General features: G+C 35.2%; 1 protein-coding gene across 3 annotated transcripts; it reads right to left on the bottom strand.

Moving 5' to 3' along the window:
* Positions 1-275: 275 nt before the first annotated feature.
* Positions 276-22030, bottom strand: Pgant5 (polypeptide N-acetylgalactosaminyltransferase 5). 3 transcript variants are annotated; one of them, XM_070299666.1, is made up of 8 exons: positions 21312-22030; positions 8124-8907; positions 7584-7902; positions 6798-6975; positions 5720-5900; positions 2682-2920; positions 2440-2574; positions 276-2336 (listed from the first exon to the last, which is right to left on the bottom strand). In XM_070299666.1, exons 2-8 carry the CDS (start codon positions 8743-8745, stop codon positions 2187-2189), a joined length of 1824 nt encoding a protein of 607 aa, XP_070155767.1. In that variant the 5' UTR covers positions 8746-8907; positions 21312-22030; the 3' UTR covers positions 276-2186. The 3 variants fall into 3 exon arrangements, with proteins under 3 accessions (XP_070155767.1, XP_070155759.1, XP_070155775.1); XM_070299658.1 differs by having other exon boundaries at positions 21869-22030; XM_070299674.1 differs by lacking the exon at positions 5720-5900 and adding an exon at positions 3709-3889 and having other exon boundaries at positions 21869-22030.
* Positions 22031-22126: the final 96 nt, after the last annotated feature.

Raw genomic sequence — 22126 nt, 5'->3', positions numbered from 1 at the left:
ATAAATTATTGCATTTAGTGTGGGAATTATAAGTATTGAAATAATAATATCAACGATTTTTTCACATATATAACGAAATTAATTATTTATTCAAGATATTATATCAATCATTATATGCTTATGCTATAAAGTTTTATAGAATACTTATATGGTACCATTTTAACAATTATAAACAAATTAGATTTAAGAACATATTTCTCTTTTTTAGCCAATCTTATAGTTATATACTTACATTCTAAAAAAAGAAACAAGAGTTGGATTTAAATATTGTATGCAATGTATCATTTTTACAAATTTTATCTATTTTAAAAATGTTTTATAAATCATATTAATATCATAATATATATATTTATATTATTTAACTCAATAGAATATACAAGTAATTTTATTGTCTTCAAAAGATTATGCTTACACAGTTCGTACTATTATAATAATCGAAATTTCACATCATAATTAGTTGAACTGTGAAGCCAGAGACATCGTTATATTCATTGAGCAAATGATTAAAATGGAAATTGTTCATTAGCGATTTTATTTATTAATAGTAGCATTTTTCGTAAAGCAAAATCAACTAGCTTTTAAGGAATGACGTATTTGCAAGAAGGTACTATCGACTACCATTTTTCTCGATCACGAACGGATATTTTATAGATCATTTATAAATTGAACTATAACATCACTTATTTTAACATATAAGTCTCAATTTGTGTTTTATACAAAAATAAATACCACAGTCTTAGAGAAGACAAATGTCAAGCTATTAACGTTGCACCATCACCATAACATTCTTTTGGATTACATAAGAATAATGAGTATATTTATCATTCAATCGCAGTTAGAAAGGAAGATCTTTTAAAATCGTTTTGAAAGTTATTTCACAAGAGTGCAAATTTATAAATATTTTTCCTGAAGAATTATAAATTTAGGAATATTTTACATTAAGCTAAAATGTAATTTTCATAATTGTGAGAAAGATAAAAAAGATATTTTATCACAAAACATGATGTCAAAGAGGAAAATACTAGGATTTGAAACAACGTGATCTGGTTCAATTAGTTTCTGCATGACATACAAGTGTCTATAAAAATTATTTACTTTGAAGCATAATTTTTCATTGCGACCTATTTTTGCGGATTAAACATCATCTAGGAAAATAATTAACAAATAATTCGTAAATGTTTTGTGTGCGCTATGTCTGTTAATGTCCCGGGAAAATATTCACTTGTTATCGTTAATTGTGGAAGACACCCTAAAAAACATTGAAAGATTGCATTATGTCTTTGTAATGAATGACAATCAATAATCGCATGCATTTAACTAAAACCTGATGGAAGGATTCTCTATACATTGTTGTAAAATCTGGATAAGTACATTCTTTGCGTGAAACGACGCGTAACAATTAAATTATACGAACGAGATGCAACGAGGAGGAACTATTAGAATATAAGAAGATCCAGTGCTCTTTCCTAGTTATTAAATGGATTGTACAATAATAACTTCTATATTATTATCGGTAGCGTAATCACATAGATTTCACTAGCATTCGAGCATTCATTCCGTCATTATTTCGCGATGCATTTTTAAGATATTCACATTTTATTATTGTGCACTGATCTAATGGTCAATCAATCATCCATCATTGCACTCATCCGAAATTATCAAATATGTCTCTCTTCTGTATTAACAATTACTTTAGTTATAACAGTGTCATCTGATATGCTTTCTTCTCTTCTGCTTTTCTTAGTCAGGAAAGAAGAAAAAGAATTCACTTTGTTCATCGTTTAGTCCACATTCATGTGTACACACGGTCAAAGAAGTTCATCCCTGTCACTTTTATGTGCATTGAACAAGCCGTACCTCTTAAGGACTATGCCATACACGAAGAATGGCAGTAAATTCTCGGTACTATTCTATCAATAGCGAATGAATCTTATAGAATTTAATCAATTAACTACGATCTCGCTTACGATGCGATTCGATTCCACGCGCACTGTCAATTCCATTTAATGCACACATTTAAATCATGATTAGGCATGATACTGAACTTATCTCTTCAGCCACTTGTTGTAATACTTTGTTCTACGCACGCAAGGTTCTTTGCGCTGAGTCCACATCTTCTTAGTTATCATTTATTAGATATATTAACAAATATTGCGTATAAAACTGGCGTTTAGAGTCTATTCGTATTAGCTGGCTTGCCATTTGAATTTGCTACGCATGATCCATTTTTGGCCAATATTATTGACATCGCACTGCGTCAAGACGGGTTGCGACGCGTCACCCGAATGAGGTTTCGATAAGCAATATCCTGTATTTGTATGTCTAATCATTTTGGTCTGCGAAAAAAACAACATATGTCAGCAACAATATTACTAATTCATAGAAATTAATAGTTTCAGATATCTTTCTCTTTCGTACGTGTTTTCATTGTTTTTTTACCTCATCATTGTAAACCCATGCTTGATTACCACCCATGCCATGACATCTCACAATCTTCACAGGACCTTGTGGACTAGCTGCATCAAGGCACATATCGTCGGACATTATCTGTTGCCGCTTAGTATAGGCAAATACCTGGGTAACACAGTTTTCATTAGAGATAATATTCTAAATAGAAATAATGATTTGATTTCCAGTATAATGTTCAAAATATTTCAATTCATCAAAGATAAAATACAAACCTGATTACCACCTAATCCATGACAATAACTAATTCCGACATTCTCTCCAGTCCTTCTACCCATAGTATCCAAACAAGTTTGCGTTTCAACATTTTTCACGTCACCGAGATAGTAATAATCTAGCGGCATTGGCGATTCCGGATATATGTTCTCTAAATACCATCTGAAGCTCTTACACTTTAATCGTTCTCTGAGTTTTATCCGTTCGGAGACATCGCCGACATCGACGGTTCGCGCCCCTACAAAAAAAATTCAGATTTACTGTAATACCATAATAACCTTATTATTGTACAGTGAAAGAAGATTATTCACACATATCTTTACATATTATACACGTATGATAAATTCGTATCGAAAACAAGATTTGTCGCAGAATTTTGTGCTAAAATAAAGGTATTTGTCGTGATATTGTATGATACATATTAATGCTCCTAAAAAAATAATATGTAATTATACAGCGTTTTGTTCTGGGAATCTGAAAAGTGTAAAGAGGTTTATAAAATAGCATTGATCTATATATGCAATAACTGTTTTGTACATGTGTAAAATATAGCATGCAGAGAGAGAGACAGATGTATTGTGCTTCATCGAAATTATTTTATAAATAACTTTAAAAATATTGTTTCTAATAATAAAACCGTATTATATATGAAACTCTCAATGCCATACGTGACTTACATTTTGCTCCAAATGTAACACCTCTAAATTCATTTACATGGCTCGTTTGTCTATTGTATCTTTGTTATATATATTATCCAATACATTATTAAACAATACACATTGTAGAATTGAACATAACAATGATGTTTCAAAATTAAATGTTAACGGGTATCTGATAGAGAGAGAGAGATAGCGAGCAACCGTGTGAGAATTAATAATAAAAAATAATAAGGAGACATGCAGACCTCCGTCGTTCAAGCGTACGCCATCTCGGAAAGCAACCAATGCATAAGAATAGTATACAGAGATACTTTTAACAACAGATTTCTTTTTTTTTTTTTAGTACGCCAAGATGTGTTAGTGCTACCTGGATTAATGTTGTAATAGAAGTACTTCCATTGGTCCAACCAAACTTCCGCGAGCCGCGCATTGTTGTGGTTGACTATCTTGCTGGTACCGCCCGGGAAGGTATACGGGGTCGATTTACGGAATACGTGCCCAACGTGCGAGCATGTCGCAATTTCCAATGTCCCACCACACATCCATATCTAACCAACTCAATTCTGTTAGTGTGTTAGCAGTCACAATGATAGGTAATACGATAAGAGAATTTAAAAAAAGGAAAACACAATATGTATTGCAAATGTATATCGTATTCTGCGACTCATGGCTGGTGGATTGGCAATTCTCTTCTTGCGACTCCTACATATACCTATAACGTAGCTTGACAAGAGGATTCGATTAAAAGCAAGCGCAATTCTCGATCGGTTAGTCGGCTGGATGGATGAGTGGTTAAGACTACACCAGCATTTGTATCGAGAGATGCAGAAACAAAAATATCTCTGAAATGTCCATGTTTAGTGCTAGCGTCTATCTCTATTAATTCCACATCATGGAAATTATAGTATTTATTGCTTAGTCGGTTAAAAATAAATGTGACAGTGGAGTATAGTATTTTGACGGTAATCACGTAAATTTTCTCTACTGAAGATAATCTTTACAGTAAGAGATCTTTCTTTTAACTCTAATTTAAAGATATTAGCGACATAATTTATACAACTACTGATGTTATATATATGAAATATTAGTAAATACACACATACATAAATCATAATGTGCACAACACATATAGAGAAGATGGTTAACTAATTTATAGTATATCTTTGTGTATACATGTGTATATATATGTGTACATACATACATACAGGGTGGGGCATTTATATTGAGACACCTAAATATCTAAAAAATAAAGCAAGATAGAAAGAAATGTTTCAGACAAAAGTTGTTCGGTTCTAAGGAGGTCGTAAGATGGTGCCATTAGCTTGACCTTGGGTGGAGGCGCTTCTGAGATTTCAATGTCAATCTTGTTTTATTTTCTTTACACCAATTGATGTCTCATTTTTTGAGCTTGAAATATTAAGGTAACATTATTGCAAAATAAATAATTTTATGAGATATTTCATAGTTTATGTAAAATTATGTCGAAGTAAAGTAATACAATAAAGTATAAAATATCTCGTAAACTATTAAACTTTTGGCCATCATACTCCTATAATTTTTTATGCAGAATATTGCAAGGAATCGATTTATGTAAAAAAATGGAGCGTTTCCATTAAAAAAAAAAAAAAAAAAAAAAAAGACATTGAAATCTCTGAAGCGTCTCCACCCAAAGTCAAGCTAATGGTACCATCTTATGACCCCCCCTTAGAATCGAACAACTTTTGTCTGAAACATTTCTTTCTATCTTGCTTTATTTTTTAGATATTTAGGTATTTCAATATAAATGCCACACTGTATATATATACACACATAACTATAATGTATTAAAAACTATTTGATAAAAATATATATCTCTCAACGCAAGACTGCTATATTAATTATTAGTCAAATGGCGAGAAACAACTTGTTAACAAGAAAACAATGCATTCAAAAACAATTGCAAGTCACATAGCTATAATGTATAGTATAATGAATTGTAATATTTCAATGTATATAAACGGTTTGTATCAGATACCCGTCAAATGTATGTATGATATAGTTTCATTTAATATATAATATTGTGGTTCTTAAAGATGCTTTATCAAATAACATTGTTGCTAAGCGCTACATGAACACCAGCTGTCTAGAAATTTCGAAATATGACGGAAAACTCTCTCTTTCGCGATTCTCGAAAATAGATTTTTTGATATTTTGATGTAAATTACAGTGAATGTGTGTTAAGATGTATTAAATAGTTTTGCAAAATACGAAAAAAATTCTCGTGATACAGCATGTTTAGATTCTAATATTGATGTATACAACGATGGCATCATTTAGCGCAATTCTAATTAACAATAATATTGCAAAAATTAATTAAACGATACACTTGATTATCTAACCTGGATTCATGGCATAGTAAAAATCTCTCCACTCATCCATCCAGACCTCGGCCACCCTGGCCGCATTGTGTAGGACTATCTTGCTGACACCGCCAGGGAATGTATATGGACTCTTGTCCCGGAATACATGTCCCACATGAGAGCACGAGCTGATTTCTAATGTTCCACCACATTGCCATACCTATAATGTTCTCACAATTTTACAAATGATACACTGAAAATTTATAAGATACCCTTTAAAACTCGGCTTTTTTGTTAAATATACATACTTTATGTTACACAATTACACATATAATATATTTATAACAGAAATTGAAAGTAAATTATTACCAATAAATATTAAAAATAATTCATTTCTCGTAAAGACACGATTTCTACAAATTAATTTACGTAGAAAATATACGTAATTATTTTATTAAAGCGCGAAAAATCGACAACTTGAATTATACAGTTCGTTTGATAATAATCGCTCTACCCGTAATGTACAGTTAGAGCGAGTTAAAGTAGGAAAATAGGAAAGTCCTTTACTGTTTTGCGATCTTCGCAATAATTAATGAGAAATTAATTTAAAAAGATCGACCAATTCGCGCGAGTATAAGCGCACGGCGAGAAAAAACAATCCGAAAGTATGCGGTCGCTAGGCGTGCGACAAAATTTTGGGAGGAGCGCTCTACAAATGACGACGGTTACGAGCGGTATATAACGCTGGATTCTCGTGTCCTAGCAACTACATATCAATGGGACTGCTCTTTCTCGCCGCACGCTAATACTTGTGTGAATTGGCCGATCTTTTTTAATTAATTTCTCATTAATTATTGGCAAAGATTGCAAAACGGTAGATTTTCCTACTCGGTTTAACCCGCTCTATACATCACAGGTAGGCGATTATTATCAGACACCCTATATATTAATCAAATAAATATATGAATAAAATGAATTATAATCTTAGATTATATATTAATTTATTCATTATGTATGATATTCTGTTCAATTTAGATTCATGGACGCTACATAAAATTTACGTAGATAATTTAGGTCAAATCAATAGTCTTTCTTATGATATCTCGAAAAGGCTTACCCGGAAGCTCATTTCAAGATTTTCGCCGCCCCAGATGTCCATGCCTTCGTCATACGCGCCCAATTCGTAGAAGTATTCTTTATCAATGGAAAACAATCCGCCGGCCATAGTTGGTGTTCGTAGCGGTGCCGTTCTGTCGCCATTTCTTCTGTCCATTTCTCTCTGGGCAACTCTATACCTTATTGAGCAAAAGTTATGGTAGCATTAAAATCTGAAAAATTACGATACTATACATGCATAAGATATTACATTACATATACAAATATATACAATTTAATTCAAAATTAATTAAATTCAATTTAATTAAACAATAGTATATATGTGTGTGTGTGTGTGTTCGCGGTGAATATGAATATCGTAATAAATTCGTCAACTTGATAATTGTAATTATATATGAATAGAACAGAGAAAAAGAGAGGAAGAGAGAAAAGCTGCTATTGATTACATTCTAGCTCATTATATATAGATGTAATTAAATTAGAATAAAACTCGGTGAATTTACGAATGTAACAATTAAAAAAATAGGAGATTTATGAATTCACCATAATCTAATAAATTTATATACAAATATAAGTATATAGTAGCATCGATCAATAAATTTGGTATTTTACACGGCTTTATAGCTATGTATTAATCTAATTATTCATTGTATGCAAAATATGTAGATTTCCATATTTGCAACTCAAATTTCTTTCGCTTATTTAAGTAGGCGAGAGATTCAATTGGTTCGATCAAAATTAACGTAATGCTATTATTAGAATTCAAGATACAATAATGATACAATACCATCTAAAGTTTAATTTCCAATTGAAACCACCCCACGTCATATCACTGGCTGGGATATATTCGAAAGTGTCATCGCTGATGACGTCTATGATCGGGCAGACAACGGTATGCCTATCGTTAGCGATTCTTGAGAGTAACGGCTCCAACCAACCCTCGGTGCACTCACAGTGTGCATCTAAAAACGTGATTACTTGTCCCTTGACGTGTTTCGCCCCTAGAAGCCTCGCTCTTATCAGACCCGACCTCTTTTCAGTACGATACACATATGTAGGAACAGGTAGCGTGGTTACATAGTCTTCCAAGTCTTGCTTTAGATGTTCTAGAAAGTAAAAGTTAATTCGCAGCGTCACTTTGAGTTTCAAATTTTAAATAGTATATTTGAGATTCTTCTATTTGATATCGACATTTAAATTTTCTTATGTTGTGCTTGGTGTGAAACATATAATGTCTCATTGACAATTATAAATCAATATAAGTATATTACAAAATTAATGTTCATTAAGCGCTTTATATATTTATATTTAGCAATAAAAAACGTACCGCGCTCACTCGCGTCATCCACGAGGATGATTTCTTTCAACAGCGATCTGGGAGACCTGTTTATTACGGACCAGACTGTCCTCAGCAGAGTAGTCCACGCCTCGTTGTGGAAAACTATCACGATACTCGTATCCGGAAGATACTTGGGATACTTCTTATTCTTACAACCCTCGAGTCTAATGTCCTTCAGGGATCGGTTCAAGGAGATCATATCGCTGGCCATCAAATTGAATTGATTTAGCTTGAACAGCTCCTGCTGCTTGGCCTCTTTCTCCGGCGGGATATGCACTGCTGCTCCCATCTCGCCGGGATTGCCCTTACTTTCCTTGATGACTCTCGCCGACCGCCATATATGCAACGCGCTCTGCGGATACTGCCTCTTGGTGCCTGTGTATTCGTGTTTTAGGGCTTGCGCCTCCTCGATTGGGATTTTCGGATGTACTTGGGACGGCTCCTCGGACTGAAGCGCGGACTGCTGTTGCTTGTTATCTGGACAGTTCCATCCGGACCCTCCGATGCAGTCCGAATAGAACATGAGCACCATAACGTCGACCAGGAACCATACCAGCGACGTCAACAGTATCACTTGACATGTGTGAATGCGAATCTTGAAGCGAAACATCTTTCAACGACGGCAGTCCTCCGCTTGCACCGCGAGCTGCTCATCACCCAGTCTCCGCGCGACCAAACTCGCGATTTAGATCCTTGGACGAAACTTGAAATTGAGATATCTTCGCGACACCGAATTCAACGAAGCTTCGTAGAATTACATGACTTTTCAGCGCTGCAACAAAGAAAGAGAAGCTGGTTTTATTATCAGAAATTTGTATATTATATTTGACACATGGCTGCAAAAGTCCGGCTTGATATCGGGAGGTTGTCCATGAGATAAAACCAAAATTCTTTTGGTAGATCGATCTATCGCTTTAATTTTAAGCACGCTTATCACAATTCCATGGATCTATGAATATAAAGCTTGAACTTTTTATTCTCATTAGTTTTTATACAGAGCTTACAAAGCTTCATACGTTTATACGTATATTTACTATATAGAGCAATTTAAAAACTATTACATCATGTTATCCATAATAATTTAAAAATGACACAAAATATTATAAATTATAAAAACTAATTTTAGAATTATTAATAATAATATAAATTACTTTTTCAAAATTTTTACGCGATTTTTTAATGCTTTTATTCGATTGCATTGTGAATGGAGATACATGCGACTCGCGCGAGCGGAAATCGCGTATGTCAGCTAAGGGTAATCGGAGTAGCTTGTGACACTTGAGCATCTCTAATTCGTACGAGGGGCACACATCGATCGTGAAGAATGCAATTTTAATGCCGGTGAACATTCCATTTCTATGAATTATACTCGATACACAAGACAAGTTTCGTACACTAGTCTACCTACAAATAGAACTGGCAATATAATGACACGCGATTTGCATACGTACGCATTTCTGCGCGGGTGTATTATAATGCCTGTCGGCGCGGATCAGATAATAGTTGCGGAGCACACGATAAATTCACTCGTGTATAGGTAGGTAGGTAGGCTTTATTGCATTTATGTCGCGTCTGTAAATCGCTATCTATCGTCTCTGCTGTCTGCTTCGACTACAATACTGGTAGCTTGCAATTTTACGCAAATACAAAAAAAGTGGAATTGCTGGATTGTTGGAAATGATATACGTGCAACAATTTTTCATGCGCGAGGCGTGGCGTTTATAATTTTTTATTTCGTGTCGAACGACGAAAATATTATTTGCGTGTCTCTCGATAAAAGCTCAACTCGAATTAGGATTATCGCGGTAGTTGATCTCGGTGAAATTTTTAATTGCTATAATATTCTTGAAAAATACAACAACACTTGTCGCCGTTATATTTACGCATGTTTATGGATGTTTCGATAATGTTTTTCGACGCGTTGTGCATTTCTCTCGCCCCCCCTCCCCCAAAAAAGGAGAGAGAGAGAGAGAGAGAGATAAAATCTTTTTTTTTTCCAACTTTTATCTATGCATTGTGATGCCTCTGGTACCGCGCAGCACCATCAGCTGCGCTCGATATTGATACCAGCCGGTGTGATTGACAAGAAAAAAAAAAGAGAGAAAAAAAGGGGATAAAAAAAAGATCGCAACAGCAAAGTGTTTCAAAGGCGCGTCGGAAATACGCAGGTAATTATCTCATGCAGCTGAGACTGCTTAGCCTGGGAAATTATATCGCGATGAAGCAGCATTCGCTGTTCCCCCGATGGTACTAATTAATTAGTGATTGCTAAATAATTTACTTTCATCACGATAACGAGCGGGAAATGGAAGTACAATATGTTGGATGACTATGCGCGACCCGAAGAACAACGGACGACATATTCCCCGATGATATTACGTTGTGTAAACTTTCTATCGTAAAAAAAAGCGGCCGATGGCAGCTTTTCTCGATGCGATTGTGCGTCATGTATACAAGGAATGAAAAAAATAAAGAGAGAGAATATCGCTAGTATAAAATTTAAAAATCGTCACATTTTTTTTATATTTACTTTCGAATTAAAATGATAACCAAAAATCGTTGTGCATATAAAAATCGATAAAAGATATTTCATAATTTGCAAATAATAAAGCAATATTTAAAAGCTCTAATCTATTTTTATAAAGAAACAATACAAGGATAATCAAGTACTAATTTAAAAGAAAGTACTTAAAAGTAATCTGAATTGCTACCAGATGTTATTTATATAGTTCTAACAAATATCGATAAAACTAATTATAATATAATGATACCGTAATAAAGTATTTATACAAAAATGGAGTATTCGATAGAATAAAATCTATCAAATTGTGCAACAAATTATTTGAACGATTTTATTCGAAAAAGCCACAAAATTTAAAACGAATACATTCAGAACTTTTCAACTTATACATATACATACATACATATTTAAAACTTTCTTTCTAACGAGAAAATAAAAACAAAGAGGAAATCACGATAACATTATACATAGTTATAAGTAGTTATAATACTCAACTGCTAACGTATTTTTAGTGTTTAATATCTTTATTTTTACAACTTTTCTTATTGAGAGCATCATAGAAAGAAAGAGACATTTCCAAGGAGGAGGGAGTAAAATTCTCTTTGTAGTGGTGTATCTTTGTAGAGATGCTTTATAGTTAACAATATAATAGAGCTTCCTCCTTCCCTCTCCCATATTCGCGGTTTACGAACGTGGCAAATGACTACGATAATTTTCAACCGTCATCGTAATAGTCAACCGATAATGGCTGTACTATTAGTAAAATTGCATGCGCTACGTTATTGATAAATCAATATACCGCAGTTAATATTGTTAAGATAGATTATTACTTCGTAACAGTATCTGGCAAAGGTCTGATGGCAAAATGATGAATTGCGTATAAAGTGCTGTCAAAGCATCAAACCGAATGTCAATAACCCACAATATTTTTAGTATTTCGATACGGCTTTTAGAATAGCGTTTTATAAACACAAATATCCGTAAAAAAAAAAAAAAAAGGAATGATCTAGTTTTTTGACACACGTTTTTGCTATTTTGAATCGAAGATAAAATTCTTAAAGTATTTTTCATCGTGCTGATCTTAACTTAAATTAGATTAAGTCGAATTTATCAAAGTAAGCAGAATCGTTCTGAGATATTCATATTTAAATCTATTCTTAACAGAACAACATTCTATTATTTAATTAATTATCTGAATATTTAATTCAATAATAATAGTGACACTAATTTTAATGTTTCATTCATTATCAAAGTCTCATAATATCAACAATATCTTATTACTATGAAGTTATTATTATTATTATAGCAACCTATTTTGGAATTTCTTGATAGAATTCTCCCTCAATCGCTAAATTTACAGAGGCGAATATTTTCAAGATAATGTATATATTTTCACGCACGTATAATTATTCATAATAAAACTTATTTTTACAACGCTTTCCACCGCATAATTAGATTCTGAGTTCTATCGACTCTATTTCAATAAAGAATCATTGTGACCAAAGTGCTTGAAAATCCGCCAATATCACATTGACGCAATGCGACGCCGGATAATGTCATTAAAAAAGTATTCCATAATAGGCAACTATAAAAGCTAAGCTTGTTATTCGTCATAAAAAGCTCTAAGCTCTGCAATAGTTTAAGTTGTGCAATGGTTTTTTTGAAATTCAAAGAATCGAATGTATATATGTTTGAACTTACTAAAATTGAATTATATTCCGAATTATATTTGTATTCTATTTGTATCACAACTATTTTCCAAAAAAGATGAGTTTACTTTCTAATATATAAGAATAAATCTGGCGTGATAATTGACGATGCATGCAATATACAACTCAATAAGTTTTACGTTTCACTTTATAAAGCTTCATATCCAGGCGATTCCTCGTCTCATTACATTATTATGTATATAATAATTTCGCGTATGCGCGAAATTAATATCGAATGCAATAAAACTTGCAACGTTTATTATACCAGGAAAGGAAGACGCTAACAATTTATTATCGGATCTTATTTCATCTACTCCGAGCTCTTCTTCCTCCAAGTCTCTAATTGGCAATATTTAACGTAAGGTATTTTTCAAATTTTAACAGCTTGCAAAATTTAGTTTGATATTGTATCAGACAATATATTTACTTTAATTTCCGTCTGACAGGATATATGTCCATATTAGTGCTTAAACGTTAAAATGTCTCGCGGGATCAATCTAAGCCCTTAACAGAGAAAATTAACAAAGCCAACCACACATGGGAGAACCGGAAGGGTTGAACTCAGTATTAATGTAATACACGTCGTAATCTATAAATTTATGAAACTTGTAATTGCATAATGCATACAGATTGTGCATGTCGCATATCTCTCCCCTCCTCAGTTTAAATAATAAATAAATATTTCATACATTTTATTCACATAAAATATAATCATTGAAAAATTACATTCGATTGTACGGGAGATAAAAACTTCATTACTAAACTATATTATACATAATTGGTCAAATACAAGGTGCTCCAAAAAACTTGAATGTCCTTTTTAATAGTAGATTCTCCGGTCAATTAAAATTGACTTTTTTCGTAATAAAAATGTTTTTTGTAGAAATTATTTTTTGCAATTTTGCAATTTTTTTTTCTATATATCATATATTTTTATAACTAAGTTTTAAATTAAAATTCTCTCTCTTTTAAAGTAAAGTTCTACTAAAAATTAAGAATGCAGTTTCATTAATCTTTCGACTCTACAAAGTCGAGTTTTTATATAAAAGGCAAGTCTTTTTTTACACGGTTTATTCAAAGTTATTGGTGTCTCGATATTTTCGCTGAGGAAAAATTCGAACAAGCCAGAGAATATGCTATATTCGATAGTTTTAGGACACCCTGTATTTTTAATGCGTGTATGTCAATCGAAATTCAATTACTTTCTTTTGAAAGTTTTTTCCTCTTCCAACGGACGTGACGTGAAATGATTGCTATGCACATTCCAGTCGAAGAAGGCTCCATTAAAAACCGGTTTTATAAATACTTCGAAGCCTCTTTGCGCAAGTTATTTAATCATATATTATAAAGTAGATATAAAAATTCGTATCGTATTGTTATACGCCCGAACTAGACTATGAACGTAAACTGCAACGCGATCGTTCGCTAGAGTACTTGAACTTTACGAACGCTCTATATCATCTATTTAATTACTAGGTAATAATTTTCTCCAAGTTAATACGTTTTTCGTGTTATCATTCTGATAACAAAGGAAATTATAAAACGCGGTATTTGCAATTTTTATTCCAGAATTTTGTGAATAGTTAAAAAAGAAATCGTACAAATGAAATTGTAAAATTTATAAAATAATTGTAAATTAAAAAAAGATGAGAAATTTCGGTGTTGTAATATAGAAATTAATATGTATATTTATAAATCGTTATATGATTTCCATCGATTAACTTTTAATATTTTACGTTTCAGAGCTGATATTTACACATGTAATTTTACACTACGTGTAGCCAAATGTTATATATAAAAAATTTCCACTACATCGATAACATATTAAATTTCCCTTAAATTCATAATACATACGCTTGTGCACTTTGACAAATGAGCGTGCATTATCAATATCACGGTTAAGTATGTACATACTAGTGGCATGATATGGTAAAATAGCGATCGAATATTTCATACAATATAATGCGACCGAATTGAATTTAAAAGACGTCACATCACGGACTGATTTAAATAGGCAACACTAGCGATTATAAACGCGATAGGGTGTTTGCACCAATATTTACACGCGCAATAAAATCTCCCTGAACCATGCAAATCGATCCCAATATTGATCTCATTCGACGTTAAGGATAGACCTCTCAGTTCCAGCAGTTTTATATCACGATATATATTTTTAGGACCCTTATAAATGATTATACGCAATTACCTAGCATGAAAGAGCGCCTGGCATCTCGTTCTCATCTTCAAGTTATTCTTTCTCAATAGTTAAAATACCAGATATTTTTTTTTTTTTTTTTAAGATACTGAATTTTCTAAATTAATGGCTACGATCTTTCTTAAATGTCAAAAATAATCCTCTAGCATTCGATAAGATAACACGACCAATCTAATTTATCGCTTTGAAATCGTATCTCGCGGATTCCTCGAAATCGTTAATTTCATCACGAAGTGACATAATACAGTAATTAAGAGATTTTGCAATATGTATGTCATATATATGTATAGGGACTAGGTTAAGTATATAGAGGTTTGAATTTGTGGGGAGGAGGAGGGAGGGTGGAGGGGGAGGGGGAGGGGGAGGAGAAATACACAATGCGCTCTTCTGTGTTTAGAATTATTCCGGAGCGGGCACAGACAATACGCAGCGGGCGACGATATACAATGAAGATCGTGGTATCGCATGGATACCGTTATTATACGCGCCCGTTTTATACGGGTCACAAACCGGCATAAAGTTTTTCCGAGTAATGGAGAACGGATTAACAACGAAACGCACACGTGCTTATTTCGCACTGCCAGTACAATCTCACGCAGCGCGTCCCGCAAATGTTAACTCTCGTTACGCACGCCGCAATTGTTTATCTATAACAAGCTACGGGGCAGTTAACAATTAATCAATAACGTGATTGATTAAACTTCTTGATCCCCTCGCTTGTACGCTGGGTAGAAATGGATTCACGCGATAGCAATAGCTGCGTAAAGCGTGTACTTTATATATATATATATATATTTAAAGATAAGACGAGATATTTTTTAAATAAGATACATATCGTGATTTTTTATTATTTATGTGCGCCCCTCTCAAGAAATATTGTTAATAAAATTTTCGTCGACGTCGTTCTCTCCCTCCCAAAAGAATCTGGACGATTCAATAATACGGAATGACCCCACGTACGTATTGCGTGATAGAAAAATACGATATAATAAGATTTTTTGCAATTTTGATAGTGTTTTTTTACGATGTACTTATTCGCGTAACCTGATTTTTCTTCAGGTTTCTTGTTACGCGGCTCGTTTGTAAGTAGCGCTTATCATTCGCGAGCAAAGCAATAACTGTCATATAACGTGAGCATTCAAATGTCCATAAAGATCGGCGCGGTTATTATTATACTTATAATCTCTCTTTTAAAATTCTTTCATCCACAATGAAGAATTGATCGGTGAAGTTTATTAAATTTGAAATTTTCACTTCGTTTCTGTATAAAATTGGATTCTGTAGATACACGATGAGCAGGGTTGGCAAAATTCCATATTTTTTGGATAAAATCCATGACAGAGGTATTATTAAAAACCGATATTTCTCGGAAAGAAAACAGCGAAAACTAGTCTTCTCTATCAAAAATGTTAAAATAAATAAAAAAACCTATTTATCGATATTCGTCAGTTGAGAGAATATTCTCTAATTTAAGCTTTATCTAAAATCTATAATAAATTAGGAATCGACAGATAAGTTAGTTTTTTTATGAGAAAGTGTTGAAAGGTAAACGTGAATTATATATTTATATCGGTAAAAATTTTCAATTCTGTCACTATTACATTTTTTTTATTAAATGTAAAATTGATATAATACTTAGTAAAATTTATATCAAAGTTATCGCTTTAAAAATGTCACGTATTAATTAGAATTAAAAAAGATTTTATTATTGTATTTATTAAATTTTTTTTAAACTCTATTAATAATTAGTATGATTTATTAATAAAAACAAAAATATCTTTTTGCATAAAGTCATGTAAATATATTTTTATATTATATATTAATTATTTTTATAGTTTTTGTCAGTTTACTGGATAAAGTCCGGGACAGTAAAAAACCATTTACCATAGTTTCTTCTACTCACTTTTCCGTTCAATTCAGTATACAAGTGTTAAATATCTTTGCATTTTATGGTGGTGACAGAAAATGTCATGAAAGGTCACAGAAAAGTTTTATAACCAGCGTCCTTGCGTTATCGGTTTGCGTTCAAGTGTTGAGTCTACCTCAGCTAATCGGTCCGTTCTAGAGAGAACCTTTCACTCGTTTCGTGAATCACTATCCAAGCGCGCCGCTAATTAAGTATCGTTTCTATCCCGCGTGAGAGAGAAGCAGTGACGTAAATCGGCCGATGATCACGTAGTATCATTCATCAAGAATACCATCTGCCGAGAAAGTACAGCGTGTGATGTAGCAAACGCGTGATGATTTCGCAAATATTTCACCGTCGTCGCGACGATGCAGAGGGAAAAAAAAAAAAAAAAAAAAAAAACCAACTTCTCTATATCAAGAATTTTATCAAAATCTTTATCCGTAACGCGTGCTCTTCGATCAAAATCAATTAATCCGAGCATCGAGTTAAAAGTGGAATTAATCGAAAGGCAAGAGTTGAACGTGTTGCAAGGAAGTTGCGTACAATTAATTAGCCGTCAAAGTATAATACATCTTTGTTATTTCTACGGACGATTTAATCCGGATGAACCTGATGAGCGATCGATATTCGAGCGTATCTGACTCTCGAGATACGACACGTACGATTGGACACAATTCTTAACTCTTTCGGACGCGTGTCAAATCACTCCGGAACGTACAAAAGCATGCGGAATTGAGCACAAAGAGAGATGTGTCGAGTATAAAATTCTTAACGACGTCATTCAATCTGTGCATTAACGCAAATGGACCACTACCGCAATATCGCGAAGAGAGAAGCGCGCGCAATAATAATCTCTCTCGGATATCTCCCCACGCTTTCCAAACTCCAAACGTGAGAACACGGTCCCCAGGAGGCATCGTTATTGCAATCCCCCTTCCCCCCCTCCTCTTCTTGTACGAGCATCCTGGGCATCCGCATGTTCCGTGACGGATCGTTCTCGACGCGCGTTACAAAACGGCGTGGCCTTGAGGCTTGAATCTCTTCGAGAAACCGATCGGTGCCCCGATGCAGGTCTTCGACGCAGGCTTTATACGAGCCTCGCGAGACGGATAACGGACGGGCAGGTGCGCCGCATTCCGTTAAACGGCACTCCGGCTGCATCGACGACGACGACGACGACGCCGACGAAGACAGAGCGCGCGTCTACTTTTGTCTCGCTACGGGAGAGCCTCTCGTTCCGTTTTCTCGTGCGAAACGAGGATCGAGAAAAGAGAGGGGACACGAATACGTGCGGGAATGTCGCGATCGAATTTGTGATACATTCGTATGCCCGGGGAGAAGCGCCTCCGATTTTACGCGATTGAACGAACAATGGACGAAGAGCCGAAATCCCGCTTTCGCTCGACAATCGAGAAGCATTCAATTAATAGAGGGTGCGCTTTAACTTAGTTACTTTTCTTGAAGAATTCTTTACGAACTTTCAAGCCGAGAGGATTAAGTTTAGAATTCTCTCTCTGGAAAGTTCTTAAAAAAAAAAAGGGGGAAAAAAAAGAGTCCAACCGTTATTATATCGAACTCTTCAATCGTAGACTGGAAGCGGGAACGAAAGGGAATTATTAGTGCCGGGAACAAGTACAATGGCGTTCATTTGCATATTACGAAGAAAGCACGAGCGGCACGAAAGGTACGCGGGTATGAAAAATTTTCACGTCGCTTACGTCATTGTATATTTTTCGTTCACAATTAGCATTATTCAAATTCACTGATGTATAAAAAGGATTATTGTCCAACCCGATTCACATTGAGTCAATCTTAATTATCATGGCGCCGCGAGAAACGTAATCGAATCTATAATAATAATAATAATAATAATAATAAAAAAAAAAAAATTGTAAATCGATTTAGTGATCTATATTTAAAAAATAAAAATTGTAAAGGTACTAGAAAAAATAATTTCCACGTCGCTGATTGCGAGCGACGACTCGTAAGCAAAAAACGCCGCTTTTATATCCCGTCAATTTTTTTTTTTTAACGAACGATTCGCTTAAGTAAGTCACGTCTTCTGTTTTGCTCAACTTAATTTTTAGCTCATGATACAGCGTGGGATGAAGACCCTAGCAGAGCTGACCTAGTTTTGATAGATCATCGATTTTGACTCGATCGTATCTCGCGAATATATTTAAACTATTAATCTCAATATTAAGCTTGGATTTTCTTCATATCATTCATTTATGAATCATCATCGCGGAGGCATACTGTCCGCAGGTATATAAATGGCAGAGTGAAATTGGGAAATAGGAATAAAATTTCATGCTTGACATGGATAGAAGAAGAGGACTATTATTTGCAAAACTTCTATGCGCTTAGAAGGAGACAAAAGGATCAGAAGATAGATTGAGGTTGAACTTAATCTACGAACCTTGTTGAGTCTCATGGCTCTAAGTGGTATAAGTTAGTAAGGTAGTTCCAAGCAGTAGCCCGAAGGCTCTCTGCTTAGATCAAACGTGTTACATGAATGAAACGTGGAACCGGACGATGACGTTTAGAGAACGAATGTAGAGCAGAAATAAAATAATATATAGTGTCTCTCTCCTCGGACATGTATGCGTAAACAACAACAGCGTACACACATACGTCATATTCTCTCGCCATATGTCATAGATAATTCTTAAGATAGGAATTAATGATATTTATAGGCCATGTGAACGCTTAAATAATTAGATAAGGAAAATAACTTTTAGATATAGATATATTGATATTAATTAATTATGTTCGTGAATTTGTAAGATTTGAAAATAATGCAGGCATTTTTTCTTTCTTTTCCAGATCTCTGCGAAAGGATCTGGATCTTAATTTTTCCGAAATATCCGATATTGCAATTTCTCGTGGAATAAAACACGTATTTTTTTAAATAAGCATTAACATATATTTAGGTGAATTGCTTTCTACTATACATTAAAAATTATAAAAACTTCATTTTCTTTAGAATATATAAAGAGATAGAAAAAAGAAGATAATAGTAAGATAAGATCAGATAAGATAAGATAAACAAATTTTCGACTGTATTTTTGCTGGAAATTTGTATGGTTTATGTGTGTGTGTGTGTGTGTGTGTGTGTGTATATATGTATATTACATTTTTTAAATAGAATTTAAAAAATTTTTAGAATTACGCGTGGATTGACTTTACGGTTAATTAACAAAGGGTTTTTTTTTCTCCTCCTTCTCTGTTCCTTTTAGCGCATTTTTCACAAAGTTCCTAGTCGGGAAAAGACGGCGTAAAGAAAACGCGGTGCGCGGTATTTATATATATATATATATATATATATTATATACAGCTATGTACATAAAATCTCTGAGAATTGAATTTTTAATCTTTGAAGTCCGGACTGCGCGAACTTCAATCACATTTTCCCCGTCCCCCCGTCTATCTCGCTCCTTTTTGCCAGCGTATTTTTCGCAGGGCGTGCCACGAGTAGCGGTGTAAAAAGATCGAGGCGCGAAATTTACGCACGTATAAGCGCGTATATTACGTCCTTTCGAGATGGAAAAAATTTTTTAAAAGAGATCTTGAAATTTTTTTTAAACCCTCGCATTATCTCTCGCTCCCGATACGATCGGCCCCGAGGCGGCGCGAGATGAGCAACTCGCTCGTGTGTAATCTCCGTGAAGCTTAAGGGAGGAAACCAGTGTAAAAAAAACTACTTTTAAGGATTTTTTTTCTAGTAAATAATTGTGTTTATTTTTCCAGATAGCGTTATTAACATCACAAAGTACATAATTTGAACTATCTTTCGTGAAATTTTTGTTAAAAAATATTAATATTTATAATTACAATAGCCAATAGTGTGAGCCGTCATAAAAAAGGGGGGGGGGGGGGCGTGTAGCGGGCCAACGAAAAAAAAAAAAAAGATTTCTTAAAAATATAAGACAATAGCTTCAGTTACGCGTATGGACAAAAAAAATGTTACAAAATGGCGGACTTTTGAAGAAAAAAATTCCTAAATCGGTGAGACATTGACCTCTGATTTTTAACATTACAAAAAAAAAAAAACAAAAACCTCAATCGAAAATTCCATACGTGCAACTGAACCTATTGTCTTATATTTGAAGAAAATCCTTTTTTTTGTTTGTTTTGGAGCTTTCGTTGCCCCGTTACGCGTGCGCCCGTTTTTTTTTTTTTTTTTAACGCGGCTCACGCTATTGGCTATTGTAGGTATTAGTATTAACATTTTTTAACGAAAATTTCACAAAAGATAGTTCAAATTATGTACACTGTGATGTTAATAACGCGATTTGGAAAAAAAATAATTATTTAGCGGGAAAAAAAAATCCTTAAAAATAGCCTTCTTTTTTTAGTCGTTACACTGGTTTCCCCCCTTAATACACGCTCGCGCACGCGGCACCTATATACGTGCATACTTGACGGGACCGTTAAGCCACGAGGCCACACGCTTCTGGCCGACGGCCTCGTGTCTGCTCGTTCGTCCGTATCTCTCCTCGGCAAGGTATCACTCGGAAGAGAGGAAGGATCGTCGGGTTCCTTGGACCGGGGAACGAAACGGTTCCCCCGGTCGCGATTAATACGTACGCACCGAGGAAAAATTATCGCGTTTGCGATCCGCTAACGATCTAGCGGCAAATCCGCAAACGGATACGTGCTCGCGCGAGCGAAGCGAGGACGACCGGGGGGGAGCGATACGTAAGACGGAAGAGAGGCCCCCCCCCCCCCTTCGCGTTTCGACGAGCTAAACGTGGCACGGCCGCACGGCGCGCTTTTTCCACGAGCTTTTCTCGCAGAGATAATACGTAGGACCACTCACGTTTCGTGTGGGATACTTGGTACTATCTTGATAAGGAATCGCTAAGTCGCGCGCCGACGAGGACTCCTCGACGACGCTCGAGGATACTCGGCGCCGGATCCGCTCTTCCTTTAGAAATGAACTGTCCCGACGGTGCGGATCATCGCTTCAGGGACTACGTATCATCACTTCCAACACAGCTGTATACGTTAATTACGCCGGCGCGATAAGAGACGGATTCCCGATAAATGACACTGCATGACTGCACGCGCGCGAATTGTCGCGAGACGTAGACTCCGGTATCGCGAGAATCGCGACGCGCGCTCGACAGAAGAGGACCGATCGTTACACGCGCCTCTTCGGATGTTCGCCAGCTCGGTTCTCCTCCCGGCTGACGAGATCCGAGAAGGGCGATCGGTGCGAGAATAGAACGGCGTTGGGATCCCGCGATAAAATGTGTGTACAATGTTGCACGTCGTAGGGGGAGAAAGAGAAAGAGAGAGAGAGACGACGCGCTCTCCCCTCGTCGAGCGAGTAGCGGGATTCGGGGACGGTCGATTCGTCCCGTCGATACGCACCTTCCTTGCCTCGGCGGCGGTTTACCCGATTTAACGGCGCGGTGCAGCAGATAGCTCGCGGGCGTACATCGTCGTCCGTCGTCGCACTCTAAACTCGTAGGATACGCCTGACATCGCGCGACGCGGCGCGGAGCGAAACGAGCGCGATGAACGGCACCGAGGTTAGGGCGGTTCGCCGAGTGACAGAACGACACCTGTTCGACGTTCGCGGCAACTCGACGAGCGATGTATCGATAGTCGGGCAACGCGCGATCGCTA

The sequence above is a fragment of the Polyergus mexicanus genome, unplaced genomic scaffold, assembly GCF_030449975.1.
Source record: "Polyergus mexicanus isolate NDT 795.1 unplaced genomic scaffold, iyPolMexi1.0 SCAF_1, whole genome shotgun sequence".
NCBI classification, from domain to species: Eukaryota; Metazoa; Arthropoda; class Insecta; order Hymenoptera; family Formicidae; genus Polyergus; species Polyergus mexicanus.
The sequence above is the reverse complement of the archived record's forward strand: the minus strand, read 5'-3'. Positions and strand labels throughout refer to the sequence as shown.